Genomic DNA, 17,993 nt, shown 5'->3' on the forward strand with positions numbered 1-17,993 from the left:
GACTCGAGCAGCAGCATTCTGGATCAGCTGCAGCATGCTATGTGACCGACTCAGTAAAACAGTAAACTTCATCATACGCTGCGTAACCAGGTCATTTAAGAGGCTTGATGGTGGAGCTTGTTAACTACAACTATAGTTTAGCTGTCTGTCAGCAGGCAAGTGAGCTGTCATGCAGACCTGTCAATCATAGCCAAAACAGCAGATGTTAACGCCTTTTAGGTAAAAGTCAAAAGGCTGAAGATTAACTTGCCATATTATGTCTGTAGGGAAATTCAGTCTCTTCAATTTACCCATCCTAAATCACACACAGTACCTATTATTAGCATTAGCAATTAGCATTAGCATCAGCACATACAGTATTAGGACTACCAAATGGCTTGTTAGAGGGCCATAATAAAATGAATAAAAAAACAGAATAAATCTTGAACAGAATGACCGACTTGATATTTTTCGAGAGAAATTTTTATAGAGAAGTTCAGTGTAAGTCTATGGAAGCCAGAGCTTTTTATTAGCACCCCCATTGACTCTAATCTGCATTGCTACTTAAAGCTAATCCTGTGTTGGCTTCATGTTGAAGCTGATGTCCTTGCCCTTTGTGTTTGATGCACTAATCATCATAACCGATTAAAATGTCATCTAATCTGACCGTGGCCTTTGTCAGTTTGTGTTTGTTTGACGAGTCTGGTCTCTCATGGTTGTATTAGCATCACAGGATGCGATTAATTGACAATATTTTTAAAAAGTGTTTTCCTCCAGGACTGTGTAATTGAAATTAATGTTGTATACTGACAACTCTATTATATGCTGTCAGTTTCATGCAGCCACATATGAAAACCCGTGCTGATGCTTGAGATGACAGACTCATTCTGTTACCTGCTTTGTGGACGACCTGTGGGATTCAATCATCAGTCTTCTCTCAAGTTTCTCCCTCGATCCCTAGCCCAACTGAAGCCACGCTGCTTAATTAGTAATTTGTTTAAGGACACTCTCTCCCTTGGGCGACTGTGATCTCACAAGGCACAACATAAGAGTTGGCTGACCTGCAAAAGACCCCGAGCACAGCAGGGATAGAAGCAAAGGGAAAACGGTGGAACAGAGGATGATTATGAATGGGTTCTCTGCAGGGGGAGTCACAAGGGGATTGAACTGGTGTCTTGGGATTCACAGGATAGTCGTGTTTTTTGCTGCAGCATTGAAAGCATTTTATGTCTTTTTTTCTAGGATAAGGCTAAATCTTAAGACTCCCCAAGAATGTGTCGAGGTGTGTGGTAGTCTGATACATGCAAAGACACTAATACTTGTGAAATGATTCTGAAATACTATTTTACTTTGGATGGTTGAATTCTTGGGTTTAATCACATATTAGTCAGTATTAGTTAGGATTCTTTTGTGTCACTAGATTTTCTTTGTTTCACTGGTCAGTCATAAATTTCTTAGAATAGGTCACATCTTGGTCACATACGAAACTGACAGATTAATGATCACAGGTCTTAGGTTTTTATCTTAGGCACACTTTTAAATACACATGCCCCCAGCTGATCATAAACAACAAGAAATAAGAGGTAAACACGGTCATTATGGGGTTTTGCATTGAGTTGAGGAATTTCATCTGCTTGACTTTACATTAAGATGACACCAGTCCATTTTCTGTGATCCAACCCACAAGGGGTTCAACCCATAGTTTGAAGATCAGTTTACGGGGATTATAAAAGTGATATGCATTGGAATGTGCGGGGTTCCATTTCCCTGCTTGGGGTGTAGATCCTCAGCTGAGTTATATTTTGTTTGTGATCAGATCAAGTCAACAATAAAATTATAAAAATGAGACCAAAAAGGATCCAGACTTATTCTTGGAGCTGCCAACAAAAGAGCATGTTAACAATTCCCATTGTAGAAGTTCACGAAGGACAAACATTCCAGACCAAATCATGGCTACTGGCCTTACTTCATTGTCTGCTGGTAATAAATGTATCAGTTGTATCATGTAATGTTTGGCAGTTCTTTCATGAAGGGTAGATTTATGAAGTACATGGCTATAGTGTTTTTGTGTATGAATGGTGCCTGTCTTATATTCTGTTTGATAGGAAATCATTTTATATATTAATAGAACATTGATTTTCATGAATACATTCCATTTGTAGATTCCTAAATATAGTAACCGAACAAGTTTGCTTGTTTTTGTGGGTTTCAGACTGGATTTTAAGTACTTTAATTTGGGTAAAACCAGCAGGAAAACCAATAACAGTTTCTATTTAACATGTCAAATTGAGAGGTATTTTGGTCACATAGCACATTTCTCAATAACTGCTTTTGCTTTGTGGTCTAAGACTCATGAATTATCCCTCAACAATCTTTTTTCTTTATCCACAGTGAATTGAATTCCAAACTACAAGACACTCTGGAGCAAATAGAGGTACGTGCCTCCACACTTTATTTCTAATTTTTTTTACTAGAACTCAGTTGCAGTCCTTGAACAGTATATAATATTTTGGCTCAACCTTGTAATTTTCCACAAGCCTTCTTTTGAAAGAAACAATTTATACTTTATTTTGACATTTAGATAACCAGGCCTTCTCATTTACTGTTTGTCAAATATTGACACATTCAGAAAGTCATTACTGCGAGTGTGGTAGCACTCAGTAAATTATATCGGTTGTATCTCTAGCTGGGTTGTGATAGTTGCGTGTGATAAATGGTATGCAAAGCAATTTTCTCTGCACTGCTGCCTCTGTGCTTGAGTAGATTAATTACTTACAGTTTTGTGTGTACTCAAAAAACAGGCGTGCTTATACACACATACATACACTCCAAGGTGCTTGTTTGTGTATCTGTCACCATGGATTTGTGAATAAGCAAAGCAAAATCATCTAAAATGCTAGAGATAAACACCTGCACAATGAAACACATTAAGAGTCTATTTTGCACATGCCCACTGCAGCTGAATTAATGTTTGGCCTGTCATTCACAGAAGAAAATTCCAAAGCTCATTGTTTAAGGTACTTCTGTGTTAGCATTGCCAAGTTTTCTCCTTCTAGAACTTATCTCCACTTGAGCAGTTTTTCTGCCAGATTTTTGTCGTCAGTAGCTGCAATGAAAATCAGAATTACCTCAGTTTAAGTCTGGTTTAAGTCTTTAAGACATCTACAAACTAATCAAATGTAATATCATTGCATCTTGTTGATTGTTTATTATTATGTTGCTAACTTACAAGTGTTGAAGAAGTGCCGTGAATTTGAAGTTACATCAAGAGAGTGAATTCAATGCCAACACTGTCTCTGATGTACTTCTGTTTTCATTACTTAATTAATGACTGAATATAGGCTTTTACAGCAGTGGGTGGTGTTTGTGAACACTTTATGCAAAGCCTCAGCCATGGTTATAATTATTATTTATTGTTGTGTTTTACTTCCACATGAATGAAAAAACATTAGAATTGGCTTGGTGAGATACTTCTTATTTACTTTGTGTTTGACTCAATTGGCACCTTTTGACTAATGCCGCATTTCCACTACATGGAACTGGCTCGACTCGGCTCAGCTCGGCTCAGCTCGACTCAACTCAGGTACCGGGTCTCCTGGAGACCATGTCCATTACAGGATACTACCGACTTTCAAGTACCTGGACGTCATAGCGATGCGTCATCTGCTCAGAGTTGCTTGAAACTCACTCGCTGCGTGTTGTCTTGTCAAGCTCATGCTGAATTTTTACATCTGAACCTCTTCGACAAACCGTGGTGTAGTTTTGAGGGCTGTCATCATGTGGATTAACCTACCGCTATATTTACTGTCAACTTCCGCATCTGTTTTTTGTAAAATGGCGGGTCACAGAGACGACTCTCTGACCAATCAGTGGTCTGCAGTGTTTACGCGTCACATTTTAGTATCTGTTCCCCAGTCCTGGAACCTCGGCAGAGGGGATAACTAAAAACTAGTACTGGGTACCAGATTCCAGGTCCTTTTTTGTAATTGAAACGTGAAAAGGCTGAGTTGAGTCAATCCGATGGCATGTAGTGGAAACGCAGCATAATAGTAGGCTAACAGATTGGCTTGGCACTTTTTTTTTTTTGGCGTTTCCGCTGTCCAACCACCTTATACTATCAGTATCACTTTTGCTAAGCTTCCAAGTGACCCAAGACGATACCCAACATGACATAAAATCATGCATATGCAAAATCATCAGTGTGTCAGTATGTTAGAGTGTTGGTGTGACAACCAAACCAAGCTAGCAATCAGTCTCTGAAAAAGTTGTTGGAAATTTTAAGGTGGTGCCATGTTGATAAATTGACCACAGATTTGAGGTGTAGACAAATATGTTCTTGCCTAACAAATTCTGAATATCATGCTATATGTAGCAAATTGTAAATGAAGGGTTTTAAGTTCCATTCTCTTGCTTGTAGGTACAGTTATGCTGAAGAATATGTCACTGTATCGTATGTCCCAACAAAAATTACAATCAGACTTTCTGCATTGATAACTTTCAAAATAATTAAACAATCTAAATGCTATTTCAGGGTTTGAAACTATAACTTGTAACCTACATCTTGCAGAAAACCCCATTTAATTTGGTTCAGTGGTCACAGAGAAATGGGGATCTTTGTAAAGCATGTCATGGGTTTTTTTCTTCAGAGTTTGGCACTTTGATGCTATTGGCATCCATATGAATGAAAATATTTTGCTCACTCCAGCAGAAACAGAAAACAGGAAGCCAAAAAGGAGGAAGAGCTCAGTCCAGTCTTCCATGAGTTAATAATTTAATATCTTTCTTTAATCATTCAGTTTCGCACATTACCAGTGTTTGCAAAACTCCGAAATCTGCTTCCGTTTTGATGTAATTCATTATTCATTTTGTTAGTTGAAAATGAAAAGGAACATGCAGTTACCTTTTCATAAGAGATATTTTTGTGCAAGAACACAATGAACAAACTTGTATTTTTAAGGCATGAACACAATGGACAACACGAGACACACAAAGATCCCCATTTCTCTGTGATCACTGAAACAAATCGAATGGGGTTTTCTGCAAGATGTAGCTATTAAGTTATAGTTTCATGCCCTGAAATTGCATTTTGATTGATTCATTATTTTTAAAGTTATCATTGCGGAATGTCCGATTGTAATTTTTTTTGGGACATACAGTAGTTTACGCTGTCCGACAGATTACCGTACCTGCAGTGTTTCTTTTTTGCCAGACATGTTAAAAAAAGGTAGTTTTTTTTTTCCTTTGCATGTTTCTGCTACACCTGTAGCCTTCCTCAGAAGGATCACGTGATGTTCCTGTGACGTGTCTTGTCAGCGGTTTTATCCAGGTTTGCCAGACAACAGGAGACGAGTATGCCCCCTGTTGTCTGGCATCCTGCGGAGGACAGCATCCTAGGTGTGGGATAACGATAAGGGATAAAGGGTTAAAGGCAATAAAATCAACTTTTTTTTAATATGTCTGACAAAAAAGAAACAAGGAATCTTTATACTGGTATTCTCAAGATTTTAGGTGATTTTTGAATATTTGCTGCAGAGATATTTCACATAGCCCCTTTGATATTCTACAGTACCTCTATGTGTGCATTCAGTGAAACTATACTAATTAAATGCAGTTCTGCTTCATATAGCAGAGGGTATTTTATGGCGGTCAGACTGATTTCCTGGCTTATTACTCTCAACATGTGAGCTGTTTCCTATAAAGTAAGTAAGTAAAGTAAATTTTATTTATAGAGCACTTTTCACAGACAGAGTCACAAAGTGCTTTATCAATTCAAATCAGAATCAAATTAAGTTTACAGAGACCCAACAGAATCCTTCAGGAGCAAACACTTGTGACTGGTGACAGTGGCGAGGAAAAACTTCCCTTTAACGGGCAGAAACCTGTACTGTCCAGGCCCTCTGCGGAAACGCAACCAGCCAGTAAAGTGACTAAGCACTTTACTACAATGAAAGCACTATGAACCATCACTATCTGCCTTTTAACCCTAAGCTACACACACAGCTATACGTTGTCAAAATGGAATGTGTCATCAGTGAACTTTAGATGTTTGGACAGTGGCTTGTGGCAAAAACTCAAGTCGTCATCTGGCACAAGTGGATGAAATACAAATTAAAAGTGAATGAAACATCCAACATATTCACTGCTCAGTACTTTACAGTTTGTTGTCCCTGTGCATAAATATCACATTAGTTGTGTTTTTCATAATTTAACCCATAATGACCCAAACACTGTATTTTCTGGACTATAGAGCACACCTGAATATAAGCCACACCCACCAAATTTTAAAAGAAAAAAATATTTGTACACATATAGGCCGCACCTGACTATAAGCTGCAGGTGTCCACGGTGTAACATGAGATATTTACACAGAAAGATGGGAAACGGAAAGATTATTTCAATATTTATTTCCATCCCTTAACTGCTTTTTTCCAAACAGTGCCTGTAACATGGCAGTAAACGGCAGGAACAGACTGGTTAAAAACCCAGAAAAGTCACTGATCTCTCTCTTCATCTTACTTCTGCTCATTGAAACCACTGCAGTCGTCTTCTTCAGTGTTGGAGTTGAACAGCCTCAGAAAGGCTCCGTCACACACCTGCTACGTCTCTCTTCCATTGTTGCTCTCAGTGGCACTAACGTGCTGCGGCTCTGTTTCCTTCTTGGACAGACACATCGATTGCTTTTAAAATTAAAAGCTGCATCATATGCGTTTCTTCGTGTTTTCCATGATGAGGGTTTGTGCAAAATGATAAGTTAATCTTCAGACTTCTCCTCTTCTTCATCACCTCTTCCACCTGTCTGTCTCGCTTTTACGCTTCCTGCTAGAGCGCCCCCTGGAGGCCGTTAGCCCGTAAAAATCTATACTTGAGCTGCATCGTTGTATAAGCTGCAGGGTTCAAAGTGTGAGAAAAAAGTAGCGGCTTATAGTCTGGAAAATGTGGTATTCACTAATGGCCAAAAGCATCTACTGATTTAAAATGTTTAAAAAACTTTAAAACCACTGAACCTATCAATATGTTGTAATAAGTCAGGTAACATGCAGTTTGTCATCTTTTCATGGTCATCAGATGTGACCCATTTGGACGTTCAGAGGCTCTGTAGTGAATGTAGAAACACCATCATCTTCTACAACATTGATTCACCAGTAAAACCCATGGAGTTGGATCAGTGACAGTGGTTGGAGATATTTGTTTTTACATTCAGTTAATGATATATGTTTTGGTCAGAATGTAGCCAACATGGCGTTGAGGCAGAAACGGTCTAAAAAGACGACACCAGGTCCAATTGTAACACTTACAAAGCTTCCATTTCTTCAAAAGGGTGAAGTCCCTCCAATAAGCTCAAACATTTGTCCACAGCATGTGATTTATTAACAGGAATGTCACATATTTGATACGCTACTTAGCGATGCTTGTGAATCTAGCGGCAAAGCGAACACCATGCAGTTCCGGTAACAAACGTCCTGCCCCCTGAAATAAAAGTTTCCGAAGGTAGGGGAAAGAAAATGAGGTGCACAACAATGGGAGACATAGAGGAATTAATAAAGAGTCTTAAGTTTCACTTTCACTGTATGGTGCCCCCCCCCCCCCCCCCCCCCCCCCGACATACACACACACACACACACACACACACCACCACCTCCACCAATTGGGCCTGGCGTCATCTATTATTATTCTTTGTGCACAGGGTGGGGAAGCAAAATTTACAATATTTTGAGGCAGGGATTGAAAGACAGTGTTTGACCAATTAGTTTATTGAAAGTCATGAGAATTTATTTGCCACAAGAAAATTGACATAATAGAAAATGTTTTTATTCTATGTGTCCTCCTTCTTTCTCAATAACTGCCTTCACACACTTCCTGAAACTTGCGCAAGTGTTCCTCAAATATTGGGGTGACAACTTCTCCCATTCTTCTTTAATAGTATCTTCCAGACTTTCTTGTAATAGTTTTGCTCATAGTCATTCTCTTCTTTCCATTATAAACAGTCTTTATGGACACTCCAACTATTTTTGAAATCTGCTTTGGTGTGACGAGTGCATTCAGCAAATCACACACTCTTTGACGTTTGCTTTCCTGATTACTCATATGGGCAAAAGTTTCTGAAAATGTATGGATAATAGTGTTAGGTATGATTATGACATCAATATATGTTTGGTTTCAAAACAATTGACGTAGTGCCTGCTGAGAAAAACCAACTAAATGTTCATTGTAAATTTTGCTTCCCCACCCTGTATATGTTCTATTTTCTGTGCAAATGGAAATAGAAAAGACAGTTAATTCAAACAAACCCATTTGTATTCTTTTATTCCTTCACCCAATGAGAATCAATAAGGAACTGGATCAATAAGCAAAATCGATAATGGATTTGGAATCGTTAAATTCTTATCGATTCCCATCCCCGACTATATGTTTTAGTTTCTTCCTATTTGTCACATATCCTTGTAAACATTAAGCAGAATAATTTCACAGCAGGGTCACTTCATTTCAGATGCAGCTCCAGACTGAAGGTGTGAGATGAGAGGATGCAGGATATTTAATTACTCATCCGTTGTCATTTCAGTGTTTTTTTTAAAAATTGGTTTCTTGTGTCAGTATCATTTCGCCGGCTCTTACCTCCCTTCATCTTACTTTCTCACCTCTCACTTTCATCTCTTTCTCAAAGACTTGCACAAACACACTCATATATGCACCCGCCTCCACTTCTAATTACCTGCCCTTGGCCTTGTGTGGTAGCTATACTGTACATCTGCACATCTATATCTAAATCCCTGGTCTTAACACTCGTAATCCATCTCTTTTTTTTTCTCCTTCTCCATCTCTTCCCTTTGTCATCTATCTATTTCTGGCTCCAGGAGCAGCTCGATGTCGCCCTGTCGAAGACTTGTAAGCACTTTGATGTTTCGCACTACACCAAGGTCCAGCTGGCCTACACACTCCTGGGCAAGACACAGGTCAGTGATCACGGGGATCTGGCTCCACATGACCAATTCCGATGCTGTTTTCACATATTTCAATCCACAGTTAGAGTCTAAGCTTTGCTCTTTTTGTAGTTTTGTGTTTTTTTTTTCACCCTGTCTTGGTTTCTTTGGTTGATTGGTCTTGGTTGTTTCTTTCCTTAGTGCTATTTTAGGTTTTTGTGAGCACTTTCACTTCTTTAAGTCTGGATCTCTATATGTTTATACCAGTGGTTCCCATCCTTTTTTTGCTTATGACCCCATTTTAACATCACAAATTTCTGCCAACCGCAGACATTCAAAATGGATCCTTTTTTTGGTAAAACTAATTTGTTTTTGATCATGTAGTAGTTTGCTATACTATGCTGCAAATAAATGTTAATTTTAGAGGACATTTAGTCTATATAATGTATATTATTATGGACGGAGGCAGAAAATCCAGGTGTAGATTACTGCACAAAGTGAGAATTTTATTTTCCTTGGTCAGGATATATACAGTCAGTCCAGCTTGGATTTCCAAGGCTGACAATTAATACTGAACAAACAAGAACTCAAACTATGAATTATGAAAGAGCTGAAGCATCTGAAACCGACCACAATGAACATTTGAAAGATAAACAGAACCACAGTGCTTCAGTTTCAGCTTCAGTTTGTCATGTCTTTTATGGATTGTGATTGTCTCTCTCAACTCACCATATATTTTTTATTTTTATTTGTAAGTTTTATTTTTATCAGTTACTAGAAATTTCAGGCGACCCCATTTGAATTCCAGGCGACCCCACGTAGGGGTCCCAAACCCAAGGTTGAGAAACACTGGTCTATACTGTTCTTGTCCTAGGTGCCTGAGGTGAACAGGATATCGTCTCTACAAACATAAACAAACACACCTTCTGTCTGCAGCTCTCTCCTCTCAGTCCAAATCAAAAGCCTAAATATGACTAAAGCAGACCTGACAGTTTTCATGCTGTTTTAAAAAGGAAAACCACATTGTTTGTTGACACATAGAGTAGAGCAGTAGAAGTGTTTCCAGGTTCAATCTGACAGAATCTGATCAACAATCAGTAATTTCATATCGTTAGCTTCATAGCATCATTGCCTAACTCATACACTATATGGACAAAAGTATTGGGACATGTTGAATTTGGGTGTTTGTTTTCCTACAGGGCTCTTGGATACAAAATAATAATGACAAATGTCATAATATAGTTTTATATTGTGATAAATATCATTGCATTGGTTAATTTGGTTTAAATTGTTATCTTTGCTTCCAAAATGGCTCAGAGATGGTTTTTACTGAATTTTTCTCAACATTGATTTTTTTTTTTTTGTTGTTTTGTTTTTATCCCTGACTATGACTGTAAATGTTGTACCTCTAAATTTCTAAAATTGTTTCAGTGCTCTGACTAAGTAACAACTATCTACCACAACTAACTACCTACTTTCTTCACATCTCACTTAGGAAGAAAAATCTCTCATTAAACTTTAAGGAAATATTGATGTTTATAAACTACACTGACAAAAGTATTGGGACGCATCATGGCTACAGCTGTAACATGTCTTGTTCATGCTGATTTGAGATATAAACATCAATACTGATAATCAATATGATTTTTATCACAATATAAAACTATATTATGACGATTATCATTATTGTTTTGTATCCCAGACCCCTGTTAGAAAAGAAACACCTGAATTCAGCATCCCAGTACTTTTGTCCATATAGTGTATGACATAGGCAATTATACTATGAGGCTAAATATGTGTCCATCATATTTTTAACCCTCCTGCTTGTCTGGAAACATTTCTGGACACTATTTGGTGTTATGGCTGTAGATATTATAAAGTCACAACCAAATCCTAACCCAATTGAATTACAATATATTGAAAGGAAATTCTGTATTTTTTACCCCAAGACTTTAAAAACTGCTTGAAAAAGTCATATTTCCAATTTGGATTGAAACTAATTAGTGCAACTAGTTTTTCCCATGATGAGAGGGGGCTTGCATGCAGGCTTTACTTCCCCTCTCTGATGCTTTTTTTTTTTTTTTTAATTAATTTCTGAATCTTAGAAGAGCCTAGGGCTGGGCAATGTATCGAATTAATTTGATTAATGGAATTTTTGTTCTGTGATTATTGGGAGAAATGCCTGAATCTGTTTGTAATATGATTGATGGATTGTTTTGATTTATTACTGTGTCGTGCACATCATACGCCCAGCCCTTGGCACCATTAATCAACAAAGAAATCACTTCATTCTGTATCATCAGACAACCAAAACATTTCTGAATTGTGGAAAAACATTTCATCAGATGTAGTCATGATTTGTCAGGAGACATATAGTCAGTTCAACGTGATGAGGACGGTAAAGAAAAGAAAAAATCTAATAAATATAATAATAATGTGTGTTGTTAGCTACTCCAGCTATAAATATGGTATAGAGTTTAGGAAGGAAAGCAAAATTTTAATCATGTTTATTCTTTAGTTTGGGTAAACTGAAAAAAAAAATTACTTGAATGGTCCAAGACACTGAAAAACTGAGATTGACTTTTTTTGGTTTTGTTGCCCAACCCTCAAAGAGACATAGAAAACATTAGAAGGTAGTGTGACTCATCCAAGCATCTCAAACAAACTAAAATGAGACACATGTTACTGGAAAAGGGATTTTTTTTTATACTTTATTTTTATTTATTTTATCAACAGACAATACAACACAGAAACTAGGGGTCACTGGTTGAACACAAAATATTTAAATGACATACAGTTGTAATTATGCATTGTTTTGTTTACAGTCCAGCCATTTTCTCTAGCGCTTTATGAAGATATGTTCCTTTAGCCGTAGGTAATAAGTCAATCCTTCCATAGAGTAGATTTCCTCTATTATAGCCTCTGATCCTCTGCAAGGTGCATCAGTTTTGAGCCAGTTCCTTGTAATGGCCTTTTTGGAAGCAATTATAAGAATTTTAAAGAGGTATTTGTCTTCTTTCTCTAACACATCTACAGGTAGTAGTCCCAGCAAAAAGAACTTGGGGTCCATAGGAATTGTGAAAGTCAGGATGCCCTCAATCATTTCAAAAAGCCTTTCCCAGAAAGACTTCAATTTTGTACATGTCCAGAAAATATGAGAAGGGAATATTTTAGACTTTTTGCTTGAATGATTGAGGCTTCTGGGCATGTGTGTCTTCCTTAGTGACTGTGTTATCCTCAGTTTATTGTCAATCACATGAGAACCACAGACATCACTCACAAAAAGAAACCCAGCTCTCCTCAAAATCACCTCTTATGATGTGCAATAACCCTACAAATGTGAAAAAAGTCATGCAATAATCTTCTGTTGTGTAATAACAAAGAAAAAACTTGTGGAAGCTACCTTTCTTCCTGTCATTGGTTATGGTGATCTACTGTACAGACATGCAGCTACCTCCACTTTCAGTATATCATGCTTCTTTATGTTTTATTTCTAATGCAAAATCTGTAGACAAAAACACTGGTTTATGTTCATCTATAAAGCTCTGCTGGGTAAACTCCCAGAATACCTCACTAATCTTCTTTCTGTTAGCTCTAGTAGTTTTCATTTACGTTCCTCCAAGTGGTTGCTTTCGACTGTTCCCTGAGTTCTGACTTTGGAAAAACAGCATTTTCCTACCATGCACCATGGTCGTGGAATAATCTTCAAAAAACTGTAAAACTACACACATTCATGTCTGTTAATGATTTTAAAAATATCATGGAGAATGCAGTGAAGGAGGAATGTCACTATTTTTCTTGTTGCCATTATGGTTGAATAGTTGTTATTGTGTTTTATTGTTCATTGTGTATCATGTATGTGTTTTATGTTGTTTGGACTTTGAATGGTTGCTACCTTGGCCAGGTCTCCCTTGTAAAAGAGATTCCTAATCTCAATGGGACTTCCTGGTTAAATAAAGGTAAAATAAATAAATAAAATAAATAATAACAATGCAATATTTATTCCATATTTATCAAAAGATAAATGCACTCTTTTTATACAGACTTGGGTTCATAGGTATACAGTACATACTAGTTTCTTTTACATTGACCTTCAAATTGTGCATAAAATTTACCTAATGGAAAAACAACAATTTTGCCAAAACTCACATTTTTCAATTAAAAGTTTTTGTGCTGGCAAGAGGTGGTTTTTTGGGTGTCGCGCAAATGGAATATCACACAAAACTGAAATGGAAAGATATTTTTCCACAACTAGAGTCAGGTGAATTTAAAAAAAACAAACAAAAAAAAACGGATATTGACGGACGTTACAACAAGTGAAGAAGAAGAGTTTTAAAAGACACATGGTGCAGTATGTGTGGACACATGAGGAAACTGAATCATTTTTTTAAAATTAAGTACGGGATAGAGGGGTAATATATAATAATGATAATGAATATATCTGTAAATCAACATATTTTCGTTCATTGCCATATTTATGGCATGACTTCTCATCTCATTGGGCGATAATATATAAACAAATCATCACATTTGTGATTTAATGAAAAAAACATTACGCACTTCTGTTTTTTCGACATTTAGTAAATATTGGTAAAGTTTTGCACATACAGTATATCCAATGGAAAAGCGACTGACTGTTACATAGATATACATACTGTCCTCATAGGTAATATATACTGTTAATACTGTAAATTTGCATCAATTCACATTTAAAATTTTTTAATTTTTTACTTTTTTTTCTACTTAGCTTTATTCTTATGTTACTTTAGAAAATTATAACATTTATAATCTGTCTTATTTTAAGTTTTTGTAATTTTATATTTGCTCTATTTTTATTTCCTGTAGTACTGGTGTTTTGTTAATATTTGTGCACTGACTAGAGTAGCACTCGTAATTTCAATGTACACACAATGAATGAATGAAATCTTTATTTCGAACATGTAAACAGTGAAATAAAAACAAAAAACAACTAGCAAAATATAAGTACTGGTATATAAATGATTGATAAGCAAACAAACCACAATAATTAATAAATAAATAAATAAATAAATAAATAAAAATAAGATAAATAAAACAAATGAAATAGAATTATACATGCTCGAAAAGGAGTAGGAAGAAGTAAAAACTTATGTACTCCTACCCCCAATAAATGACAATGACCATAAAGGCAACTCTGTTCTATTCTATTCTATTCTATTCTATTCTATTCTATTCTATTCTATTCTATTCTATTCTAACTGAACAAAATGAACCCAACTCTCTTGAATAATCTTTCAGATATAAAAGAAAACACACCCTTAAACATCAAACAGTTGTGGATGATAATGCTACGAGAATAGGAAGAAGAAGAAGCACATATCAGCTGCTAAACGTAACCAGGGAGACATACATTCTAGATAGAGACGGAGGTTTTCTGACTTTTACCTGAATATACTTTTAATACCGACCTGTTTTTCTGTCCTTCAGCCTTTGCTCCTTCTGTTCCATGTGTTTTTCCGTCAGTGCTGCTTCCACATCAACCCACATACCACCACCATCTCCACTATCTCATATTTTTGCAGGCTCTGCTCTGTACTTTCAATTACATTCATATCTGCCGTCCTCCCACTCTTATAGCCTTGATCACACATTTAGCATCCAGGTGTGAAGCTGAAACCTCCCTCTGTCTTCATCTCGCTCCATCCTCATCTGCACCACTGCTTTCTGGTTTGGTTCAGTAACTCTAGAACTCAAAAAGTATACATTTACAACCAGGATTACCCACTGACCCAGGAAATTACCTGTATAGTGTTTTCTTTCTACCAAATCTATCCCTCTTTGTCAAAAAAAAAAAAGCCTTTGACACCTTTTAAAATGTCATATAGTCAGTGTTTTTTCTTCCAGACTACAATACAATACAATGCAGTATTTATTTACCCATAAAACCCAAATATACACCAGTGACCAAAAGCATCTACTGATCTTAACTGTTTAATACCTGTTGATCCATTAATCCTACCAATACATGTCAATAATTGGTGTAAAATACAGTTTATCATCTTTTCATGGTCATCAGATATGACCCATTTGGACTTTCAGAGGTTCCATAGTTACCGTGGAAACACCGTCATCTTCTACAACATTGATTCACCAGTAAAACTCATGAAGTTGAAGTTTAAGTGACAGTGGATGAAGACACTTGGTTTATGTTCAGTTAATGGCAGATTTTACTGAAAAAGTCACTTTTTCCTCAAAATATGATAACCCTCAAATGTAATTTCAACATGATGATTAAAGTTCATGATCAGTAAAATAAATATAGGAAAATATCTGATTTTTACTGAAAGAAATGCAAAATGGAGAAGATAATTTAATGATAAATGGTGATAAATCACTTAAGAAATGTTAAATGAAGAGAAGAAAAATAGTTGGGAACTGCCACAAAAGTAGCACTGAGTCTTTATGGGTTAAATATTGATCAAAAATTATTTAGTTCAGTATATTTTTATGTAGACCTGGTCCATAGGTATACATACTGTTTACATAGATATACATACTGTTTTTATAGGAAATACATAATGTTAATACTTTCAATATATAGACACACTGTTGTTCATGGTAATACATACTGTTAACTGTTAAACAGATGCACATACTAAATTCCACCTATTTATATTTTATCGTTTAATTTATTTTTTATTCTACTAAGCTCTATTCTTATGTTACTTTTCTAAATTTTATTTTTTTTTTTAATCTTACTAGCGGCATTGTACCCATGGTGCCATTGTACGATAGCATGATAAGCAGAGGTTGTCTGCCACCACTGTCCATTTGTAAACTACCATTTAATCCTGCATTGTGCAGGTAATAATTTGAGCCAACATGTGAGGCATGAAGGAAGAGCATGTATTTGTTTGGCCTGTCAAGCATGATTACATTCATACAGCGGTAGTGAACTGCAGCCTTCACATTGTAGCATCGTCTGCTAGCAGTAGAAATTTCATGTACGGCAGCATAAACACTTCCGAAATGGAGTATGGTGGCAGGGATGAAGAATTCAAAGTAGAGAAAGGCTAAAATCACCCAGCATACCTCACAACATTTGCATACGGACATAAAATTGTGCCTAGTAGATAGTCAGGTAATGTTTCTATTCATTCATGGCGAGTTTGGCGGCGATCGGGCCTGTGAAGGCTGAGGAAAATCCATACAAATGCCCTCCTGTGCTGCAACATCGATCGGACGGACATAGAACATGCATTATACAGGGTGAGGAAGCAAAATTTACAATATTTTGAGGCAGGGATTGAAAGACAGTGTATGACCAATTAGTTTATTGAAAGTCATGAGAATTTATTTGTCACAAGAAAATGTACATAATAGAAAATGTGTTTATTCTATGTGTCCTCCTTCTTTCTCAATAACTGCCTTCACACGCTTCCTGAAACTTGCGCAAGTGTTCCTCAAATATTCGGGTGACAACTTCTCCCATTCTTCTTTAATAGTATCTTCCAGACTTTCTCGTAATAGTTTTGCTCATAGTCATTCTCTTCTTTCCATTATAAACAGTCTTTATGGACACTCCAACTATTTTTGAAATCTGCTTTGGTGTGACGAGTGCATTCAGCAAATCACACACTCTTTGACGTTTGCTTTCGTGATTACTCATATGGGCAAAAGTTTCTGAAAAGGTATGGATAATAGTGTTAGGTATGATTATGACATCAATATATGTTTGGTTTCAAAACAATTGACGTAGTGCCTGCTGAGAAAAACCAACTAAATGTTCATTGTAAATTTTGCTTCCCCACCCTGTATATGGTAGGATTTTTTAGTTTTTGCAATTTTATATTCGCTATATTCTGGCTGGAGTTGCACTAACAATTCCATTGTACACACAATGACAATAAAGTCTATTCTATTCTATTCTATTCTATTCTATTCTATTCTATTCTATTCTATTCTGTATTCACATTTCTAAACAAGAGCTTTGTTCACATGCTGGCACTGATACAGTCAGGTCATTGTTATTCAAATCTCGATCCTCCGGTGTTGACGTTAATAAATGCACTTTATGCCTCTTGACATTAGCAGACATCCTTGAGGTCTGCACTGTGTCATCAAGACTTGTTGAAGACTAATAATGTTTTTTCATAGCTGCGATAATGAGAGTTTTCAGACACAAAAGCTTAACGAAGTACTTGCCATCAGCCACCTCTTGCTTGCTGTTTGTATTTATTCCTGTTAAACTTATTTGTGCGTTTTCCGACTGCGGTGCTTTTACAGATCCGTGAAAGAACTTCAATAAGGGAATCAATAGTACACAGCTGTTGATGCGGAGCTGCCTACCACCTCAGATCATTTGTATTTTTTCCTTTCGCTAATTTCTTCTCTTGACTTTCATTCTCATTACTTGCCTCAAGAGCCACTCGCTCAGCCTGACACTTAGTGTTCTTGGCAGCATTTGTCTGAATAAAACATAATTTTAAGTACAAGCGGCTTCAGAGGGAAAATCGTATTTGATGTGAAGTTGATTAGTAATTATGTGTCTGTTGAGGAGCATTAGTTTCATATGTATAAAGCCAATCTCACCCCCCCCCCCCCCCCCCCCCCCCCCCCGATCTTTGACACATGCTGTAATTAGAGAAAAGAGTGGTCAAAGAAAGAAGTGTGGATGCATAATGACAGAATTGCACCTCTTTTATTTTTCAGTATCTTCTTAGTCTTCTGCTTCTGTTCCACCCACATGAGACTTCAGTGTCATACCTGTTACACAGTATATGCATCCTCACTATTGATTGGATGATAACGGAAGCTGATAAGGTGGGAAAAAAAGACGTGGTTGAGGTAGGATGTAAGAAGAAAGGAAGAAAAATGATGGTCACAGTTAGTCTGAGATCATTTTTTTTTGTAATACGTGGTGGCTGCAGGGTATGATGGGTATTATAGCGACTTTCCTTAACTGACAGTTTCACCACTTCCTTTCCTCGAGCTCCCGCTTTGAGCAGAGATTTCAGCTGCATTTTTAGGACAGGCGGAAAGAAAGTCCCTTCAGGAAGGAGGAAAGAAATGTTTAAGTTACTTTTGTCGACAGTCAAAATGGATGGGGGTTACATT

The 17,993-nt window shown here is 36.7% G+C and overlaps 1 protein-coding gene across 2 annotated transcripts in view; it reads left to right on the forward strand.

Moving 5' to 3' along the window:
- Positions 1-17,993, forward strand: part of vps50 (VPS50 subunit of EARP/GARPII complex) — a 303,387-nt gene that overhangs the window by 109,989 nt on the left and 175,405 nt on the right. For both annotated transcript variants that reach the window (XM_030147934.1, XM_030147933.1), the window contains exons 10-11: positions 2,371-2,413; positions 8,832-8,930. In XM_030147934.1, the coding sequence (XP_030003794.1) occupies positions 2,371-2,413; positions 8,832-8,930 (142 nt within the window). The remainder of the gene's footprint in view (positions 1-2,370; positions 2,414-8,831; positions 8,931-17,993) is intronic.

The sequence above is a fragment of the Sphaeramia orbicularis genome, chromosome 11 (assembly GCF_902148855.1).
Source record: "Sphaeramia orbicularis chromosome 11, fSphaOr1.1, whole genome shotgun sequence".
NCBI classification, from domain to species: Eukaryota; Metazoa; Chordata; class Actinopteri; order Kurtiformes; family Apogonidae; genus Sphaeramia; species Sphaeramia orbicularis.